The sequence below is a fragment of the Vanacampus margaritifer genome, chromosome 20, assembly GCF_051991255.1.
Source record: "Vanacampus margaritifer isolate UIUO_Vmar chromosome 20, RoL_Vmar_1.0, whole genome shotgun sequence".
Taxonomy (NCBI): domain Eukaryota; kingdom Metazoa; phylum Chordata; class Actinopteri; order Syngnathiformes; family Syngnathidae; genus Vanacampus; species Vanacampus margaritifer.
This window is the reverse complement of record NC_135451.1, coordinates 14,054,769-14,075,764: the sequence shown is the minus strand read 5'-3', so window position 1 is coordinate 14,075,764 and position 20,996 is coordinate 14,054,769. Positions and strand designations below refer to the sequence as shown.

Sequence of the window (20,996 nt, the reverse complement as noted above, 5' to 3'; positions counted from 1 at the left end):
AAAATATTAGATGAGAAATACACCAACATTGGGAAAAGAGTAAAGACACGATTATTGCATGGAAAATTTGTTAAAATGTTTTAAAAAACGAAAATACAAAAGCGTATGAAAAGTAAAAAAAAAAAGACAAAATGCAAATGTATTTGATATCAAATGCAAACCTACATACACTACGGTATTAGATTATAGCAGTAGGGACTATTTTGTCCACTAGATGGCAGCAAACACTTTGCACAACCGCTGTGGAAAATTTTTTGAAATATTTTTTTTTGTTCCATGAAACTAATTTATCCAAAACAAAATAATCGACTCCTTTAGTAGCATTGCTCTCGTTGCTTTGCTTCGGAGTACATGTTTGATTCTTGGTCCAATCAGATTTCAGATTTATATTAGGACTATATCTAATCTTGCCTGGGCCTACAGAATGAAGTTCTGGTACTGATTAACCCCATGTAGTTCATAATGTTGAGTTTGCACCATACAACCAATTTGGAATTATGGTTAAAAAAAATGGACCATAATACATTTTTCTTCACAATGCGTTTGAGAAATGTTGTGTTTTTAGCAAAATCTGTTCTCCTAGTGCATTTTATATTTCCATTTAAGTGATAACTAGTTGATAGAACAGTGAGAATGTGGGACACCTTAATGGCACTTGCCAGCAGAAAAAATAATTACGTGCTTGTGTAAACCCCTTGGAGGGGCCCCTCAGCGTCCCTACAGCCAAGTTTTGGGTCACTGGCGCCTGCATGAAAGAGCCATTCTGCCTCACTAGTGACAGTAGCGCTTGTCCACTTCCGCAAAATTTCCACCAATCGCATGAATCCTCCCCTAACACTTCCCGCCAATCAAACGCCTAGCCTCTCTTCGTTTCTGACCAATCGTAGGCGAGGCCGCCCGCACAGGGGGTTGGGCGCGAGAATCGGCGGGATGGACAAACATCACATCGCCGAATGAAGTCAGCCAGGAGCGTCCGCACGTTGAGGAACGAAAGTGAAATTATCGCGTGTTTAGTCGTGTTAGCTTCTATCTTAAATCGTGGGATTGTCTCCGAAAACACGGGAGGCGACGAGGACGAAGTTTCGGTGTTTGGAGGGATGTTACCGCCGATAAACTGGCTTTTCGTGCAGAGAAAGTAATAATGACGACTCAATTAGCAAGACGGCTAGCCGAATAATGTTGACTAAATCCGGAAGCGAGCACCCGCGGACACTTCTATGGGTGAACGTTCACTCTCGTGGCATTTGAGCGAGCTGAGGAATTATAACACGCAGACGAGGTCCACGCATCCCCGCGGCTGTCATGGACAACGTGAGGTCATCACGCAGGTGGGTGACTGGCGTCGTAACGCGAGGCGTGCGTCGCTGTCGTATGTACGTCACTCGACGTTTTAGCACGTAAACAACATGTTTTTAGGGTATGTGAAGGCACATGCATGTTAATAATAACATGTATTTTAGCAGGGTTTTTGTCAATTTAATATTTTAAGACACTGTTAGTGTAATATTAGATTAATAAATAATGTAATTAAATTTAGGAAAATGCCAAAATCCCATAATGATTCAATTAAAATGCATTGCTGTAAAAGTAAAAAAATAAATAAAAATAAACAGTTGTAAGAGATTAATTTAAACACAATTGAACTTTATTTAACAAGTGCACTGCTCTGGATTAAAATAAATAAATAGAAGCCACATAGCATTTAACAATGCACAGTTTAAGCATTTAATTCAGTAATTCTCATGCACCACTAGAGTGAGCACCATTGTATTTATGTATGATGGGGGTGTACTGTGGTTGTGCAATGTCCACTCACTCACTCACTCACTCACTCACTCACTCACTCACTCACTCACTCACTCACTCATCCATCTACTATCTTAAGAGACCCGAAAATACTTTTATAAATTGGTTTTAAATAATACTGAATCGATTTTCTTATTTTTCCTGTGAATATTTTTTTCAATTGTATTATGAAAAAAAAAGTATATTGTATTCATGCTGTGTTTTTGATGTGAAATGTATTTTAGAAATGTAGGAACTATAAAATAAATTACCTTTTTGGGGAAATACATTTCACACACATAAACCTAAATGTGAATTTACTATCATAAAACATAATTCATAGCTTGGTTGTATGTAAAACCCTATTAAAACAGTAAATTTTATCTTGACGTATTAAAATAGCTGTACTTGTTTATTACAGCGTATATCTTACTACTATATATCCTTGAGAGAGGGGTTTTCAGCGTGTTTTGCCTTAACTTTGACATTCATTGCACGCAAACAGATAGAAAACATACATTTATTAAAACAAACATGGTTCAAAAACAAAATTTTGACTGGAAAGAGTCATTTCAGTACGTTTTACTCAATAAAATTGACTTGCAACCCTTAAGCCATATGACTATCTGAACAACTGAACAAGGATTTGCCACAACCCACCTTTCCTCTGGAGGTGAAAGAGCCCGTTGATGGCTCAGGATAGACCCTTGTACCACCCAGCCATTTTTACTCCTCCTCTTCCTACTTACGGCGTTGACAGAAGCAGCTCCTGCCAAAATCCAAGTGACTCACTTGAGTTTCCAGTGATTGAAGAGCTTTGGAGGGAACACTATTTTCCCTCCAAAAATATTGGATTAAAAATACAAAAGGCAAAAAATGCACAAATATTAAATGGAAAAATACGTGAGGCAAGAAATATAAACAAATATGTGGTGGAAAATTACACAGGCAATAGAAAAACTAGATAAGAAAATATAATCCAATGAGCGTTTATTTAAACAAAAATGTTGGGCAAATAATGTAAACATGAAATATATAATTACTTGAGAAAGAAATGCAAACAAATGTGGGACAAATGACAACAATTTTGGGGGGAAATCCAAATATACTAGGCAAAAATGTAATTAAAAAATATGACAAAAAATGCAAAAAAATATTGGATGGAAATATACAGAAATATTATATATTTGATTATTATTAAAAAAAAATTAAAGATAGGAAAAAGATGAAAATGACAAAAATATTGGAAAATTATGCAAAATATTGTTATATGACCAAACTGTTTTGTGTGTGCACGTGTAGCCACGACGAGGACGAAGAGCCACCCTCCAGAGATGACGACACCAAAGAGAGGAGCAAAGACAAGAAGGTTCGGCGCAAAGTGAAGTGGTCCCACGACGAGGTCAGAGCCTCGCACTTCAGTCTCTTGAGTTACCCAACAAGAAGTTGCGCTGATTTTGTTGTTATTGTTGTTGTTCCCTTAGGATGAAAAGCTGAAAGAGCTGGTGGAGCAACGTGGCACAGACTCTTGGAAATCAATAACCAACTCCTTTCCCGTAAGTGTGCGATGTCACGTATTGCTTGACATAAGATGCTAGCTTGACTATAAGGTACTAGTAAAAAATAGGTCGGGTGTTAAGGAAGTGAGTATACGGTAGGTAGATAGCAAAGTTGGTAGATGGGTAACTACTAGTATCTACATCCCTTCCAGCCTTGCTCTGGGGCAGAACCTAATTACCAAATTAGCTCCTTAGCATGATAGCTTGTTTTGCAGCAGGGGTGATGTTGACAGCTATATTTGTTTACACGTCAGGGGAGGACAGATGGTCAATGTCAGCACCGCTGGCAGAAGGTGCTCAACCCCGAGCTGGTGAAAGGCCCGTGGACAAAGGAGGAGGATCAGAAGGTAAGCGGATCCGGGAGTTCCCTGTCTGACACGCACATTGCCGGTAAGCGATAGGGGAGACAGAAGGCAGAGCCCTGCGCCATTTTTTTTTACTTCCCGCCAAAAGAAAAACGTTCTTGGCTCCGGCCTGTGGCGCCCGATCCAAACGCTCCACTACGTCATCGCTAATAAAAACAGCTCACAAGTAAGTGGCTGCTTTTCAGGCTTTTTCCTGCAGGGAGGGGGGCACTAGCACCCGCTATGAAATGAACAATGCTCTCCTTGAATGAGTCGGGGTTTCAATATACTGTATGTTGTTCTTTTTGTGCAATGGAATTTTTGCGCAGCTCATCGACCTGGTGCACAAGTACGGCCCCAAGCGCTGGTCGGTGATCGCCAAGCACCTCCAGGGCCGCATCGGCAAGCAGTGCCGCGAGCGCTGGCACAATCACCTCAACCCCCAGGTGAAGAAGTCATCGTGGACCCAGGAGGAGGACCTGATCATCTACGAGGTCCGCAAGCAACTGGGCAACCGCTGGGCCGAGATCGCCAAGCTCCTTCCCGGACGGTAAATGTTCGCTTAGTTGAGGAAAAAAATCCAAACTTTTAAGGAGTCTGATGTCAACAGGAGGCTGTTCCAACACATTTACTGACCCAAATGCACACACGATATCGACTGTATGTAGGCTAAGGATGTGCACACACTGGTGGCTTAAACTACTGTTTGTTTTTCCAGACCAGAAAAAAAAAATCATCCGACATTGAATCAACACCAACTTTTTTCACATAGAACAGAAGCAACTTTGAACAACATGGGACATTGGGAACGTGAAGCTGGTCTTAAGTCTAATTTCAAATGGAATTTAATGGTTTTGAAATGAGAGATTTAGAGCTGCACTTTGTAACAATTTGCACAAAAATATCTTTACAATAGCCTGACCCTTTATGACTGAATCTTTTATTATTATTAGTAGATTAACACTTTAGCTCTTCATAATGGGAACTCCTGCAAGCCTCTGGCCAATAGTTTTCAGACTGGGTTCAAATTTCCCGGATGTTTTAAGTAGCAAAATATAGACAGTTTTTTTTTAATCAATAACAGAATGCGGCCATTTTGCCACTTGCTGTCAAGTGAAAATGACATCACAGTTGCTCAGGTGGCAGGTAACAACCAATCACAGCTCAGCTTCAGAAAACAGGTGAGCTGTGATTGGTGGTTGCCTGAGCAACTATGATGTCATTTTCAGTCGACAGCAAGTGGCAAAATGGCCTCCCCGTGAGATGGATAAAAATGGCTGGATTTTGCTGCTTAACTCATATTCCACAAATGTAATATTAATCAGAATGTCATTTTTAGACTAGTGAGCTCACATATAACATATTATTGTCAAGAGGTGATTGAGGTCGACTTGACCTGCTGTTATTTTATTAACAGGACGGACAACTCCATCAAGAACCACTGGAACTCCACCCTGAGACGGAGAGTGGAGCAAGAGGGCTACCTGCGGAATGGCAGCCCCAAGATGCCCACGTCCTCCCATGGCAGCGGCGGCAAGCCGCGTCCGACGCCGGCCGAGCCGCAGAGCCACGATCGGAGCCCCTTGCCCCCTGTGACACCACCCAACCAGGTCCACGTCCACTCCGGACACCACGTGGATTGCGCTCACTTGTGGCATTTATTGACTGTCGCTTGTTTTTTTCTGTTTTTGCAGATTGCAGTCTATCATGTCGATGCTCAAGGGCTCCACCAGAGGGACACTTCAGATTTTATTCTGGTGAGTTTCACTATTTAAAACGGTTTCCAGAGCCTGACTGGTTAATGTATCGTGTATACTATTCTTTCGTTTTCCGGACTTTTCCGTGTTCATTCTTGTGATCGCTAACGCTGCACACTTCAAATCAAACCTTTGAACGCCCTGTTATTTTTCACTTACCAGCCCGTATGCCTCCTCCTTTCCTGTGGCATTTTTGTACTTGTAAATCAGTTTTTGTCTTGTCGTCTTCTCTTCTTCTTAACGCCTTCCTTTTCCCTGCCGTCCCCGTCCGCCTCCACCCGTTCCTTCAGCCGACGTGCCCGGACGATCCCGACAGAGAGCAAAGAATTAAGGAGCTCGAGCTGCTGCTTATGTCAGCCGAGAGCGAAGTCCGTCGCAGAGGTCCATGCGTAAGCGCAGCACACGCCGCCCGACCGTTGGGTGTTAGCGATTTAGCATAGCCTGCGTGCCTGCTTGTGGATGTGTGACATGCATACGCTGCAAAAAAAAACTAACTCAAATATATATTAAGTTTTTGCAGTGTATCTATGTAAAAAAATGAGTGACGCACGTTTTTTTTTTTTTTTTTTTTTGCTTTAGTGTTTTTCTAGTACCTAGCTTTCCCATCTTGCTCATCCCGACTGGCCTGAAGCTGCATTTGGTAGTCCCTCGCACCTATCCCCATCATTTAGGACCCATCCTAGCCCTCTTCGTATCCATCTCACTCATCCTGCCGATTGCCTTCTCATTTTCCACATGGCTCCCGTCTTCCCAGAGCTTCTTGGAGCAGTATTCGTCCTGGTCGGACGGCACACCCGATACAGCGAGCAGCAGCAGCAACAGCCTGGAGGCGCAGGCCGACAGTAGGTCCTGGTCGGAGGCGGAGAACCCGCAAGGAGCCCCTGGCCAGCTGCCCGTGCCCCCAAGCAAGTTCTTGGTTCTGGAGGCCACCAAAATGTTGTCCACCCTGCAGAAGTTATGCAACATGGCAGAGACTTTTGAGCTCATCGATTCGGTAAGATGGCAGAGAATGAGTGAAATGTGAATATCATTTGTATTAAGATTACGATAGATGGCGTCAATCAGTCGACAGTTGGACTATTAAAATAGTGCTTAAAGGGTGTTTACAGACTTCTTATATAGTCCTAAAATGTAATCATTTTCTTACTTGTATACAAGATTTAAAATGTTGCTATTATGGAACACCTTCACCCATCTTGTTTGTTCATAGCATATTTCACACAAAATACACAAATATTAGAATAGAAAACTAAATACTAGGGAAAAATATATAAATATACAGCAAATAAAGAAATATTAGGATAAAATATGAATATAAAAAATAAAAAAATATTTGCAAAACTCTAAACATTATAAAAGAATACTAAATAAATAGATAGAAAATAGTCAAATATTTGAATAAAAAAATACTCAAATATGAAACAAAATATACAAAACTATTACATGAGAAATTCCCAGTTGGAAGTATTACACAAAATATTGGGAAAAATCTTAGAAAAAATATTTGTGGGGAAAAATATTCAACTATTTGACAAAATATAAAAATTTGAAAACGATACACAAAGGAGGAAAATACCAAAATATTACTAGATAACATACACAAAATGAATTAAAAACAAAAACAACAGTTTTGAATACAAAAATATTTCACAATATTAGGAAAATACTAGTGGGTAGAAAAAACATTTTTAGAATGAAATACTAGACAAAAAATACATGATCATAGATCATATCAGAAATATTTGACAATGTAAATATTTGAATTAGTTGATGAAATAAATATTGGTAAAAGCACAAAAATATTCAATGAACTTATATAGTTGGAATGCAAAAATACATGTACAGTATTTGCAGGAAAAAGGCAAAAATATTAGAAAGAAAGAGACAAAAAAAAAAATAGGAAATGTTAGAATGAAATAAAAATGCAGAAATGAGCTTGAATCTTGTTCCTGACAAAGAGCCGTAAATATGTTGAATGTATTAAAGATTGACTGGGGATGTGTTTTGTCGCGCAGGACCCGGCGGGGTGGAGCGATGTGGCCAATTTCGACCTCTCCGAGACGGCGGCGGCGCCCCGGCACGACCAGGCCGCCTTCGCCGTGCTCCAAGAGGGAACCGCTGACGCTTCGGCCGGCATCTCGGCGCACAAGGCTTGCCCGACCGCAGCCTCCTCCAAGGCTTCGGCGGCCAAGAGTAGGCGGAGAGAGCGAGAGCCGTCTCCTACCGAGATCTACCGGTACTCCTCATGCTTGGAAAACATTTCCAATTCGCCCAAGAGGACGCCCACCAAGTCGCTGCCATTCACGCCGTCGGGGGTGAACAACATTAATATGTTTCCTTTTGGTCCATTTAGTTGAGCTGCCGAATTGAGGTCTTTTGTATTGTCGTAGTTCTGTAACATATCGGCTGCGGAGCATCTCAACTTGGAGAAACCGGCGCTCACGTCCACGCCCGTGTGCAGCCAAAAGGGTCTACTCGGCACGCCGCTTCACAAAGAATCCACACACCAGAAAGAGAACAATCGGTAAGTGTCAAAAACGAAATAAAACTCATACTAAAACTAATCAAAATTAAACTAAACCGAAGCATTTTTGAAAAATTATTAATAAAAAATGAACAAACCTACTCTAAATAATTCAAATGAACTACAAACAAATGTAAAAAACAAAAAAAAAAGGATAATAAAAAATCTAAAACTATTATAACCCTGTAACAATGATGCTAATTTTCTCACTGTACAACATTAATTCTTTGCTTTATCAAATTAAAAAACAACAACAGGGACTTGGTATGTTTAGATTTTTGATGTGAAGCTTCTCTTGTAGCAGTTTGACATGTAACCTTAATATATATACAATATACATGCATACGTAATGAATTGTTTTAGTCCTAGGACACCCACGTTTCATGAAACAGTTATGATTCCAACACCGAGGACGCCGACGCCCTTCAAGAATGCTTTGGCGGCACAGGAGAAAATGCACGGCCCGCTTAAGATGGAAGTAAGCGTCTCAGATATCAAAAATAGTCCTGAAAAATAAATTAATAAATAAAAAAAAAGCCAGTTAATTCATTAAAGTTGAGTACATTCAAAATAATTGATGGTGTTGCTTGCTTGTTTTGTTTTTTTTCTCTCCAGCCGCAGCCGTTAGCTTTCCTGGAAGAAGATATTCGCGAGGTTCTGAAGCAAGAGACCGGGTCCGACATCTTTAACAGGGCGACCATTTTGCAGCCTGACGAAAGAGCATGGAAGCAAAACGTACACACCAGCACTTAAAGGACCACCACACGCTACACGGGCAGAATTCTGTCATTTAATCCTTACGTGTGTTTTTATTGCAGATGGACGGTCCAGCTAGAAAAGTGCGCAAGTCTCTGGTGTTGGACCCTTGGGGGAAAGACTGTCCCAATGTGCAGCAGCTGTGCCAGGATCAGCTCAACGATGCACAAGTGAGTCAAAGCTCATCGATTCTGCCTTTATGGAGGTAACGAGCCTCAGTTTTGAGAGTCGAAATGCTTTGAAAATGTTAGAGCCAACTTTATTTCTAGAGCACTAAACAACCAAGCAAAATCATCCAGATTATCAGTCCAAATTTACATGTCAGGGATGTCAAGCAAGTCAAAACATTCAATTTATTTAAAAAATATCTGAATGCTGAAATATATATTTTTTAATCTATAAAAATATTGGGGAAAAATAAAAAAACATTGGAAAAAATATATTAATATTTGAAGTATTATACAAAAATATAAAGATTATAAAAGATCTCTGAGACAAACAAATATAGATAAAAAAAATATTTGATACAAAAAAATTAGAGAAATGAATCCAAATATTTAATGTAAATATGCAAATGCTATATATTTTTTAATCGACGGAAAAGACTAAAATATTGGATAAAAAATAAAAATATTAGGCAAGAAATACAAAAACATCTAATGAAAAATGCACAAATAATTAGAAAATGCAAATTTTTTAAAACTAAAATGTAAAAAATAATTTTGAGATAACTTTAGTGGATAGTACTAAAGTATTAGATGAAAACTGCACTAATTACTTTTAATAATAATAATAATAATAAAAAAGAGGCATCATATTAAACAAAATGTTAACAAAATATTAGTAGATGATTTCGTGCCAAAGTAACACCATCTGAACTGAATTCCTTATCGCTATTGTTGTACTCCAGGTTCCGGAAGAGAGTCTCCTTTCCAACTCCTCTCTGAGCTCCTCGACCTCTGAGCAGCCGCAGCATGAAGAGGCGGTGGCGGAGGAGGACTGCGGGCACTCTCTGACGGAGCGGAAGGAGACTCCTTCGGTGGCACCGCGCCACCCTCCCCGCTTCGGGAAAAAGCCTGACAAGGTTGCCAAACTCCTGCTTTTGACACTCAACTAAATAGAGTGAATTATTCCAACATTCCCTACTATCAAATCACTATATACGGATTTTTATATAGTCGATTATTGCAGATTTTTTTTTGTCTAATCCTGATACTTTGTAGAATAAAACTGATAACCGATTAAGGTGGAAATATGTTAATTCCGAAGCCAGCGATGTTGTGAGGTCTTCCTCTCTGCGGTTACGTAACGCATGCCGACTGGATCCGTCCCGCAGGTGAGCGAGTGGGAAGCGGTGGTCTACGGCAACACGGAGGACCAGCAGACCATGACTAAGCAGGCCCGCGAGTACGTGAACAAGTACCTGCCGCCCGGCAGCCCCACCCCGGGGGACCTTGCACACTAAGGACACCCTCACCCGTCACAGGTCCTTTTTTTTCCAAATCCCATAAGAGACAATCCTTTGTCTTTGCTATTGGGGTTTCCATTTTGTTTTATCAGACCTGACGACTTTATACTTCAAGGGCCTGATCGATCAAATGGCCGTCAGATTTAATCAGCCGACATTAGCTCTTTAAAATTGGCAAAAAATTCACCAATATATACTTATGCTGTATTTTTTTGTACATAATTAGAACATAAGACCCAAATAACGACATTTAAACATCCACCGTCCCCCCCCAAAAAAAGTCAAATGTTCTGCCTGTAATTCTCTATTGTTGTAAACCTTAATGACCCCCCCCAAAAAACATATTTTATTCATCATTGGGTAAAAAATTCTTCATTAGATATTTTTGGGAATTAGTCGGATATCTGAATTTTATCTGCCAAATATCAAAATTAGCATCGGCCTAAAAAAAAAAATCATCAGATATTTTTGGGATTAATCAAATATCTGACTTTTACTCTGCCAAATATTGAAATTAGCATCGGCCTCAAAAAATTCAATTAATCAGACATTTTTGTAATTAATCGGATATCTGAATTTTATTCTGACAAATATTGGAATTCGCATCGGCCTAAAAAAAAAAAAGAAGAAGAAAATCCATATCGGTCGGGCCTCACTACTCACCATGAAGGAATCCAACCCAATAAATGTGAGGCGGCGGACACTAACCCTCTATTAACGCAGATCCCTCAAATCTCAGGTTTTGCGATCAGCTCATGTAAAACTGCTGTTGCGGCACTGATGTGGCCTTCGTCCATCCCTAACTTCCATCTGGGACGTTTTACGGAGTAACACCACACAATAGGCGGGAAAATGGTGTTTTTTAGGGGGTCTCTTAAGGTTAGAGGACAAGTTGGGTAGCACTTGTGATTGATTGTTTACGTTCTAACAAAATGTCCTCTGGTCCACAGCCGAGTTGATTGTACTTGATTGTAACAAGAAGGGTATATTGATGGAGAGGTTGTTGTATTTATCGTTATTGTTATGATTCAGATGTTAATATAAATGAGATGGAGAGTAGTTTAACTAAAAAAAAAAAAATTAAGTTTGTGATGGTCTGCATTTTCTTGGAGCAGGCTGTAGCTGTTATTTATTTACTAATTTATTTATTTCACTTTTTGAAAGAGCGATTATGAAAATAATTTTTTTCTCATCCTAGAGCAGGGGTCAACAACCTGTGGCTCCCTGTAGATCTCTAAAACAATGAGTAGAATTTTTATTTTATTTTTTAACTTTATTTTTCTTAGCTAAAATGTTCATTTAATGAATTAATGGTTTAGATACAAATTAAACCAGAGTCCAGAATTTCAAGCTGTCAGAAAAAGAGAGATGAAAGGTTGATGAAAAAGTTTTCTAAATGATGACCTAAAAAACAAAAGAAGGCAGAAAATTACCATCAAATCTTTTTGCCCCCAACCCAAAAAAAAGAAAGAATTTTTTTTTTATTAAATTCAATTCGTAAAAGAAAATGATTTAAAAAATGCCATCAAATGGGGTAGGCCAAAGTGTTAAGCCGTGCTGTGTCCCCCACCCCCGCCACTACTTCCCCCCATTTTTATTGCACTACACACACGTTCACTTCTTGGGACGCGGGTGGATCGGAGTAGGGGATATTCTTTCCCTCTGCTCCATCACACCTCCTCCCAATTTTAATGCACCACATACACACACTACACTAGGTTGGTCCTTCCTCTGGTCTCCTGACAACTTCACCATCCTGGCGGGATTCTGATGTATCTGGTGATGGGTCTTGGATTTAGAACAAGTTTCAGGTAAATTAAAGAACACACACACACACACACATTTTTTCAAATACATTTTAAGGGTTGCATTAATAACAGCACTCTCAAACATGTCCCGATACTACACACTGGCACCACCCACCTCAGATTTTAAACAAAACTACTACAGTATTATTGTTTTCTAATCTGGATTATCCTGCCAAACAAGTGAGAATAAGAAGGGAATCTTCTCAGGCAGATCAAGTGGAAAGAGTAAAAGAGTGAACGTATATGTTTTGTTGTAATGCACATGTTGATTTATAGGAATGGAGGGCATATCAATAATAATAAAAATGCAATAGAAGCAATACTACTGTAATCGTGTGTAATGCTGGCTGTCTTTTGTAACAATATTTTGTAGCTGAGAGGTATGAACGCTGACCAATTTCTACCTTGCTCTGCTTTTGGGACAAATAAATGCAATTTGTTGCTTGATATTTTGGCTTTTATCGTTTGTATCATATAAATCAAGCACACACACCCTTCATTTTAAAAAAAGAAGCTAAATTAATGCATTTAATTTATTGTTAAATAATAAAAAAAAAACACCTCTTCACCAACATGACATAGTTCGCGCAAGCAATAGTCGATTGATAAAAATAAAACTAGCTAGCGGAATGTAGCATCATGTGATGGCGTAAAAGTACTGTTACTTACTAAAAATACTAAAATGTTGCATTAAAACTACTCTGACAAGCAAAGTTTATCCCATTAATTACTTAACGTAGTAAATTTAGCGCTAGCAACTTCGATGCTAGTTTGGTTAGCCCCATGTTACTCTATGCCGTTTCCCCATCATATTAGCATGAAGCTATCAGATTTTTAGGCTTTTATGCTAATACGTGTATATGATTTCAATTGAACCAAAAAAAAATCATCCACTTGGGTTGTCACATGACCTCAGGTGGTTGTGACAGATGAGCGGGTGCTTAATGTAGTAAATTTAGCACTAGCAACCTCAATGCTAATTTTGTTAGCCACCTAGCCCCATGTCACTCAATGCCGTTTCCCCATCATTTTAGCATGAAGCTAGCAGACTTTTAGCCTATTATGCTAATATTTGGGTTTCAACTGAGTGACACAAAAACAAAAATCATCCACTTGGGTTGTCACATGACCTCAGGTGGTTGTGACAGGTGAGTGGGTGCGGGGGTCCGGGCAGGGGCACGAGCCCCCTTGGCTAAAACAAGAGGCCCCTCCCCTTTACAGGGGTCAGCTGCTGTCCCTGAAGGGGCCCACTCAGCCGTGACTTAATGCCCCCCACGGGTCCCTTTTGTCCTGTACACATTCACTCAATTGGCCACCAAATGGAGGGAGAATGGGGCCATTGGCCTTATGCTACACACATACACACACACACACATTTTTTGCACGCCATGTCCTGTTCTTCATTGCGTTCGTGTGTGTGTGTGTGTGTGTGTGTTTGTGTGTGTGTGTGTGTGTGTGTGTGTGTGTGTACAAGAGGGTCTTTTGTCCGGAGGCGACCCTGACAAAGATGCGGCGGAGCTCTTTTGCTCTTAATTGCTGCTCGCCTTCTGCCTGCTGCTCGTCCACTTTTTTTTACGAGTACAACATCCGCGTGCATGCGGCGTGCAAGCGCTACTTTTATATAGGCATGGCTGTCACATTAACTTCATTTAATGCATTCATTTAACCTCATTAGCCAAGGTGCTACATTGGGAACTTCCTTTTGATTTGTTTGATGTATTTTTCTTTGACCGGTAGTTTACCTTTTATTTTATATAATAAAACAAAAACATGAATATGTTAAAATGTGAGGATTTAATAAGAGGTTATATTTGTATTTTGTCTTTTACAATAAATATACAATTTTAAACAATTACAATTTTCAAATTACAGAAATAGATTAAAATTATTTAATAAATCATTCATTTAAATGAAAAAAAAAAAGCTAAAATAAATTAGATTAATAAATTCATAGATCATTTAATGAAGAGGACATGAAGGTACAGGCTTAGGGAAAAACAAAAGAAAAAAAAGATCATTTAATGAATTAACTTGAGTAATTTATACAAAATTATATTTAAATGAAATTAATTAAAAATTACAATAATTTAAAACATTTTAAATTTACATTACAGACATTACATATATATATATACACACACAAACACAGTATACATATTATAATTGTATATATAATTGTATAATAAATGGTTCATTAACAAAAAAAATACTTTTAAAATTTACTAAAAATATATTTTACTGCTTTCCATTTTGCCTTTTGTCTTGTGACGCACTTAGACATGAAAATATGCAATAAATATGTAGGATTTTTTCTCTTACCATTCAACAATTTAAAGTCATCTTTTAATGTCTGTTTGAAAAGTGCTCATTCTAGTGTGTGCGTATGTGCTTCAACACACACACCTGCTTATCAGTCCACACACACACACACACACACACTCTGCCATTGTGTGCGCTAGACAGCAGATGGCAGCCCATTATCAAGCTGACGGAGCAGTCATCTGGCAGGCATCCCGCTCCCCCCACCCCCACTCGCCACCAATCGGCCTTCCCTCCACCTCAACACACTTTTTTTGGCGGGAGAGTCCAAGTGATGATTTGGTATGCATACGTGCATGCGTGTGCGGCCCCCTGAGTCAATATAGGTCACACTTCTCTGTGTGGGCATCATGTGACCTCCTCCACTCCCTTGGGAAACACTCATATTTTTTTTTCTTGAAAGGCGGCAGTCGAGCTTTTGTGCGTTTCGATAGCAAATCTGAAAAAAGTGTTTGTAGTGCACACTCCAGGCCTGGAGAGGGCAGTAGCATTTTTTTTTCTTTTGACAATTTTGCCTAGCAACAATCATTTACATGTTGTCTATAATTTCGCAATCTTTTGGTTTGAGATTGTTTTTGTTTTGGATCATGGAACTGAAAGTGTCCATTGTTTTTCCACCTGAAGATCTGTTGAATATTTGGTTCCGAGTACTTTAAGTTCTGCAAACCTTTTAGTCCCTGGAGGTTCGTGAAAAAAAAACAAAAAAAAAACAGAAAAGACAAAAAACGAGGATTTGCTGCTCCTATATTGAGAAAAAGCATCATATAAACACATCAATGGGGAACTCCTTATATGGGCGTGAGGTGCTCCCTTCAGTCCCCCTCAAAGGCCTCGTTTGTGGCTCCCTGACATTCGCTCTTCCGGCGGCACCTGGATAGGATCCTGTGGAGCAGGCCCGGGGAGCGCTGCATCTGAGGGGTGCCGTGGGGGCTGCGTTGGGCCGGTGGGGGCGCGGGCCTCCGCGGGGGGACCGGGGCTTCACCGGCGTCCGCTTCCCCTCCTGAGCGGCTCGCCCTTCGCAGAGCCTGCAGAACCGGACCGCTGGCCCACAGAGAGGAAAGAAACTGAGTTTTTATTTGAATATTGATGAAAATAAAATATAATTAAAAAACATGATTGTGTTTTACTTTTAAAATGAATTAATGGGTAATCAGTGTGCTTTTGTGTTAACTAATGAAGGGCAAAAAGGGCCACCTGTTTGAGGTGGGGGTGTTTGGGGACAGTGTGGGGGTGGTAACAGCTGTTGGGTGAGTGGCATGATGGCATATCGTGTCCTACCTGGTACTATTGCGCCGTACGCATCCCCCGTCGCCATCCGAGGTCGAGGCGGTTCGCTGGGACGCGCTCCTCCTCCTTAAACGAGCTTTGGGTGCCAAGTTTTCCTGAAAATCAGCAACAAAATATATTAATCTTAATGTAATAAAAAATATGATTTTTTTATTTTGAATTCTTCATTTAAAAATAACTACCATAATTGTTTTTATTAATTTTCCTTTAATGGCACTTATTTTCAAAAAAGTATGCTAGCTTCACGCTAACACACAATGAGAACGGGCATAGATGAGCTCCCGAAACTAGCATTGATGTTTAAATGTTTTAACTTCGACAATCTGCAACCTGTCCGAGTTCCAGGACGCAGGAGGCGGGGAAGTATCCTTGTTGGCCGTCCTGCAGGCGCCCGAACCAGCGACCCGAACAGTCCTGGGACAGAACCACGATGACGTCACCGGCGTTCAGCTCCAGCTCGTCTGGCCAGAGGGGGCTGTAGCTGTGCACCACCACCATCTTGTGGACACAAGGAGAATTACAAAATGAAGGACCGTACTCGTTACGAGGGGGGCCAATAAAATTCCTCATACACTAATGGTCAATACAGTTTTTACTTATTTTCGCAATTAATTATGTTTGTGATTAAAATATTTTCGCTAAAATACCAAAAGAATGCTTCTTGTATCGTATTGTGATCAGATGATGATGATGTGATCTACAGGCTGGGCGGATGTGACGCATAACCAGCTGCAACACAATACTAGAGCGCGGGAAACTTCACATAACCAAAACACGGAAGCTATGGAGGACGACGCTGCCCGGTATCGGTTGCCCGTTCTGTTTTTTGTGTTGCTTGAGATGTGGCGCTTCTTCGGAGCTCGCAACGCAAGGCCGCGAAGAAAAGGACGATGTTTTGTCGTCGGGAAGCCCTCGTGGGAGTGAAGAAGAAGACGAACACACACGACACGGCAGGTACGGTAAGTCTTTATTTTTCTCCCTCGCCGATGTCCATTACTGATGGCATCACAGGGCCGACCACCCAATCAACTGCCGTGGTGTTTTACGTCATGTCCTGGGCTCGCTCTGAGCAGCTCCGCACGGTCCACTTCCGACACGGTCAGCTGTAATGGAAACGCTCGCCAACACCGTGCTGGGCTCCAGTGGAAATACGGTAAAAGTGTTTGCCGAGCAGGCGTCAGAAGCGGTGAATTAATTGGATTACGTGTCAACGGGATTACGCCGTGCGCAAGTGAAATAGAAACACCTAAATGCGGAGCCTCTTAGCGCCTCCTAAATATCCCGCAGTCGGTTCACTAATGTCCAACATCATCAAATAGAAAGTCAAAATTAAACATTTCAAGTCAACAGGCATCGTGTGTTTGTTGTGCGCGCTTTGGCCACCGGGGGGCAGTATAATACAAACAGATAGCCGAAGATGCTAAAATGCATAATTTTTTTGGTCATTTTTCAGAGTATAAATATTATATTACAATAATATAATATCCATCATATTTCAATAATATATAAAATGCAATATATAGCAACCGCAACATTGATAGTAGTTTCATTAGCTCGTTTACAGCGCATTGTATCGCATGTTAGCATTAAGGTAGCTAACGCTTCTCTAGGTGGTTTTAAATACGCAAGTTTGCTAACACCACTGAGTGCTCATAATTTAAATGTTTGTTGTTAAATTGAAAAATCGGCAGCTCGTATTTGAATGAAACTTAAAAAAATAATAATAAAAAAAAACTCACCATGTCATCGTTGCTTCTGTATTGATGTCGGCCTGTTGGTGGAACGCGAGATTTGTTAGAAGCGAAGGATTTAAATACACTTTTAAAAACAAGAGTAAAGTTAATTAGCGTCATTGTTTCCTTCCATATTCATATATCATCCTTCCTTTCCTTTTCCTATCGTTTCTTTTTATATATCCTTCCATCCTTAATTTCATACATATTCCCTTTTTCCCCGTCAGAGCTTCCTCCATTCAGCTTTCCTTGCATACATACTTGTTTCCTTCCATGCTTCTATACTATCATTGTTTTTCTTGATTCCTTACTTTCCTTCTTTCATCCATCTTTTCTAATCACTTTTGTATCCATCGTTCCTCACTTATTTCCTTCCTTTCTCTCTTTTCATGCTATCTTTGTTTCCTTCCTTCCTTACTTCCATCCCATCTTTTCTGCCTCCCTTAAATAATAATTCTAAAGATTGCATACCCTTCTTTTGTCAAACAAAATCAGCGGTGGTTAAACTAAGGTATGCGGGACCACGCGGGACCCAAAGCTCTCGTCCGATCGTCACTGACCTTGCGGCGCGAGCACGGTGGTGAACACCTCCAGGTGCTCGTGGTGGCTGTGCATGTAGATGCGCTGCATCTCCCCGAGGCGGCTGGCGTCAAACTGGCGCCGCGCGGGGAAGGTTGCACGGCGCAAATAAAAATAAACGCCGCCCCGCTAATCCACTGCAGCCACTCACTGAGCGACGGGAGGCGGTCGCTGGCAGCAGGTTCGCGCGGCTAACCGCAAGCAACGCACACATTTTTAACTGCCGTATATGGTTACGTCGCTGTTGGGTAAAACAATGTAAATAAATAAATAACAAATAATGTAAAATTACACTCATTAAAGGGACAGTATGAAAGCTATTTTTAAACTGTCATGCCAGTGTAAATTATTTTTTTTGAGTGATGAGGTTTTTTTATTTGGTTTGTTTACTTTCCCTGCTAATTGGTGTCAAGTCAGGGTCTTTGTCCCGAAAAAAATCAGTGACCCCGCAAGCCTCTAAACTAAGCTATAAAGCCAAAAGGCTTACGTAAGGAAAAGTCGCCGTTAAGCGGCTTAAAAAAAGCGATCTGATTGATGAGGAGCAGCAATTCTTAGAAGAGCAGCCGCGCCACCTTAAAGAATGAAAAGGATTTACTGGGAGTAATTTAACAATGAACAAGTAAGGTTGCAAAAAATTAAGCTGCATTTTTTTTTAAAATAAATTTTAGTTATTGGGAATACTGTAAACGTTGAAACTTTCCTCAAGTATCAGAATTACATTAAAGACAAAGACTAAACTAGACGTTTATCCAACTTCCTGAATTTACCATGGATTTTTTTAAATACTATTTCCGAAAAAATTTACTCTGCTTTTACTTTAGTTTTGTGTTGAAAACTTTACTGAAATTTGAGAAATGACAAGATAGAACCAGAATAAACTGGACATTTGTCCAATTCATGTTTTCTTAAATGAGTAATTTGAGGTGTGGGAAATTAACTTTGATCAAATTTCCAAAAATTAGTTACCATAAAAATCTAAGTAGGGTATGAGAAATTACAGTAATTATATGCAATAAACCGCATTTGTTTAATTTGATAATAGCATTTTTTTTTTTTTACAGTAAAATTTTAAGAGTTGCAAAAATTCCAGTAGAAATTTCCTTTCAAATGAGTTATTTAAAACTTCATATATTCCAACTTAGTTGTTATGAAATTTCCTCACACAAATCCTAACTGAAAACTTTCCCGGAATATGAGAAATTACTGTAATTAACGTGAACAAATCAAACATTTGTCCAACCTAAAATTCCAAAACTCCTCACTTTGCATTGAAAAATTCTGCACATTTATTAAAGTAGGGCTGCAAAAAAATTCTAGCTGAAATTATTTGAGGATTTTTAGAAAACATTTATTTTCATGGTGACTAATATAACAGTGATGTGAAACATTCCAAGTTTTTTTTTTTTTTTTGTGGTGATAATTTATGAGTCTCTGCAGTTTTTCAGTCATCGCTTCCCAGGTTTGGACTTCTTCCCTCCTGTAGGTCTTCCTCGTTGAGGTTTCCCCCCTGCCGGTTTGCCCCGAGCCCCCTTCTTTCCTTTCCCCTTGCCGGCCGCCGCGCGATCCCCGCGTCCCTTCCTCCCGGCCTGCTTGCCCCTCTTGCTGTACCGGGCCGCCGCCGCCTCTCGGTCCTCCTCCCTCATCTGCTTGTTGGTCGCCTTGGTGACGTTCAGCGTGGACCTCTTGCTCCCCATCAACTTGAGGAGCTCCAGCTGCTTCTCCTTCTCTGCGCCGAAGTCGCCCACCACCGGCTGGAACTTGCGCTTCTTGCCTAGTCGGGTCGAAAGAGGGCGGAGAGTTTAGGATATTGGACAAACTTTTTTTTAAAAACTAGCAGGGACGTGTGCTAGCTTAACGCTAACTCACAGTATGAATGAAAAAGCTTGTTACTCATCATCATAGAAAGACAAATGTTTGTTCTTCAGCAGTTAGCATAGCAGCTAGCATGCAAAAACTCACCGGTGCCCCTGGCCGGTTTCTCCTTGGGGAGCCCCTCCTGGAACTTCCCCACTGAGGCGGTGGACACCCGCGCCACGCTGGCCGCTCGACTCAGCTCGTCTTTGGACTGCTGGGCCACGGGTGTCAGGCCCACGCCGGGGACCTTGACCTTCTGCGCCCGAGCGATGTTCCGCAGCCGGTTGAGCTCGTTCTTGGCGACCCGCTCCTTCTTAGCTGCGACCCGCTTGGCGAACTGGTCCTCGTTGGGGTCGGCGGTCTCCGGGACCTCGATGACCCACTCCTTGGTGTCGTCCTTGGCCCGATTGTATCCCCACCGCCGTCGCCATTCTTTGGCTGTCTCGTCCCACACCAGGTTGGTCTTCTTCTTCTTCTGGATGCCCTTCAACTTGGCGAACTGCTCCCACTTTGGATGGAAGGTTATAAAGTTAATGAAAATGAACCACAAAGAGGAAAAATAACAGGAAAAAAATTGAAAGCTAACTAACTGAAGATGGCTAGCTAACTGTACATTTAGCTAGCCATGACCGAACAGTTAGTTAGCCATCTTGCTAGCTTTCTTTCCAGCCACTTGAGCTGTTCAGCTCAATAATAACAATAACAGCAAATATAATAATAATGATAATAATGTGATAAAACCCAAATGAATATGAACGCTAAACCAGCCAAAACTTTAAAAAAAAAAAACGCTCACCTTGGTCGGAGGCCGGGGCTTTGGCGGCGGCTTCTCCCGGGGCAAGGCGGTCGTCGGGTCGGGTAGCTTGGCCACCACGGCCTCCTGGATCCTCTCCGTGGGGAGCTTCCACAGCTTGTTAATGAGAAGCTGCGTGTTGTCGCGCGCCAGCGAGCGGAGAATGTCGGCCTTGCTCTCCCCGGCCAAGTCGCGAGCCTCCACGCGGTTCTTGTCGCAGGCCAGCAGGTTGCCCAAATCGAAGTCCAGTTCGAGCTCCCTGTCCACTGTGATGCTGCGGAGCTTCTCCGCTTCGTCGCGCTCCGCCTGGGCGAGGAGCTCGTCGACGTTACAAGCAGCTGTAGTAGCCATGTTGGACGTGGACGAGAACGGCGTCGATGCACGTGCGGGTATGAAAACACTGCCACTTCCGGGTTGTATCACTTCCGGG

The 20,996-nt window shown here is 41.1% G+C and overlaps 3 protein-coding genes across 4 annotated transcripts; 1 reads left to right on the top strand and 2 right to left on the bottom strand.

Moving 5' to 3' along the window:
- The first annotated feature begins 954 nt into the window (after nt 1-954).
- mybl1 (v-myb avian myeloblastosis viral oncogene homolog-like 1) lies at nt 955-12,332 on the top strand. 2 transcript variants are annotated; one of them, XM_077553819.1, is made up of 16 exons: nt 955-1,328; nt 3,088-3,187; nt 3,270-3,341; nt 3,599-3,691; nt 4,018-4,238; nt 5,106-5,298; nt 5,383-5,445; nt 5,736-5,834; nt 6,200-6,439; nt 7,461-7,760; nt 7,836-7,969; nt 8,333-8,447; nt 8,585-8,704; nt 8,788-8,895; nt 9,636-9,809; nt 10,062-12,332. In XM_077553819.1, exons 1-16 carry the CDS (start codon nt 1,303-1,305, stop codon nt 10,188-10,190), a joined length of 2,187 nt encoding a protein of 728 aa, XP_077409945.1. In that variant the 5' UTR covers nt 955-1,302; the 3' UTR covers nt 10,191-12,332. The 2 variants fall into 2 exon arrangements, with proteins under 2 accessions (XP_077409945.1, XP_077409946.1); XM_077553820.1 differs by lacking the exon at nt 5,736-5,834.
- A 2,209-nt stretch (nt 12,333-14,541) lies between these two features.
- Nucleotides 14,542-18,014, bottom strand: LOC144040411 (uncharacterized). Its single transcript, XM_077554578.1, has 5 exons — nt 17,901-18,014; nt 17,347-17,378; nt 15,938-16,105; nt 15,599-15,702; nt 14,542-15,361 (listed from the first exon to the last, which is right to left on the bottom strand). Exons 1-5 carry the CDS (start codon nt 17,968-17,970, stop codon nt 15,133-15,135), a joined length of 603 nt encoding a protein of 200 aa, XP_077410704.1. The 5' UTR covers nt 17,971-18,014; the 3' UTR covers nt 14,542-15,132.
- A 1,167-nt stretch (nt 18,015-19,181) lies between these two features.
- On the bottom strand, nt 19,182-20,996 carry rrs1 (ribosome biogenesis regulator 1 homolog). Its single transcript, XM_077554471.1, has 3 exons — nt 20,570-20,996; nt 19,879-20,281; nt 19,182-19,690 (listed from the first exon to the last, which is right to left on the bottom strand). Exons 1-3 carry the CDS (start codon nt 20,915-20,917, stop codon nt 19,365-19,367), a joined length of 1,077 nt encoding a protein of 358 aa, XP_077410597.1. The 5' UTR covers nt 20,918-20,996; the 3' UTR covers nt 19,182-19,364.

Bases quoted from the DNA above. Each gene is read 5' to 3' on its own strand.
- mybl1 (XM_077553819.1), top strand. From the start codon at position 1,303: ATGGACAACGTGAGGTCATCACGCAG. The intron at 5,446-5,735 runs GTGAGTTTCACT...CCGTTCCTTCAG, and splicing joins ACACTTCAGATTTTATTCTG to CCGACGTGCCCGGACGATCC. The intron at 5,835-6,199 runs GTAAGCGCAGCA...CCGTCTTCCCAG, and splicing joins TCCGTCGCAGAGGTCCATGC to AGCTTCTTGGAGCAGTATTC.
- LOC144040411 (XM_077554578.1), bottom strand. From the start codon at position 17,970: ATGCAGCGCATCTACATGCACAGCCACCACGAGCACCTGGAGGTGTTC. The intron at 16,106-17,346 runs GTGAGTTTTTTT...TGTGTCCACAAG, and splicing joins ACAGAAGCAACGATGACATG to ATGGTGGTGGTGCACAGCTA. The intron at 15,362-15,598 runs GTAGGACACGAT...TCTGTGGGCCAG, and splicing joins GTACGGCGCAATAGTACCAG to CGGTCCGGTTCTGCAGGCTC.
- rrs1 (XM_077554471.1), bottom strand. From the start codon at position 20,917: ATGGCTACTACAGCTGCTTGTAACGTCGACGAGCTCCTCGCCCAGGCG. The intron at 20,282-20,569 runs GTGAGCGTTTTT...TTCCATCCAAAG, and splicing joins AGCCCCGGCCTCCGACCAAG to TGGGAGCAGTTCGCCAAGTT. The intron at 19,691-19,878 runs GTGAGTTTTTGC...CGACCCGACTAG, and splicing joins GAAACCGGCCAGGGGCACCG to GCAAGAAGCGCAAGTTCCAG.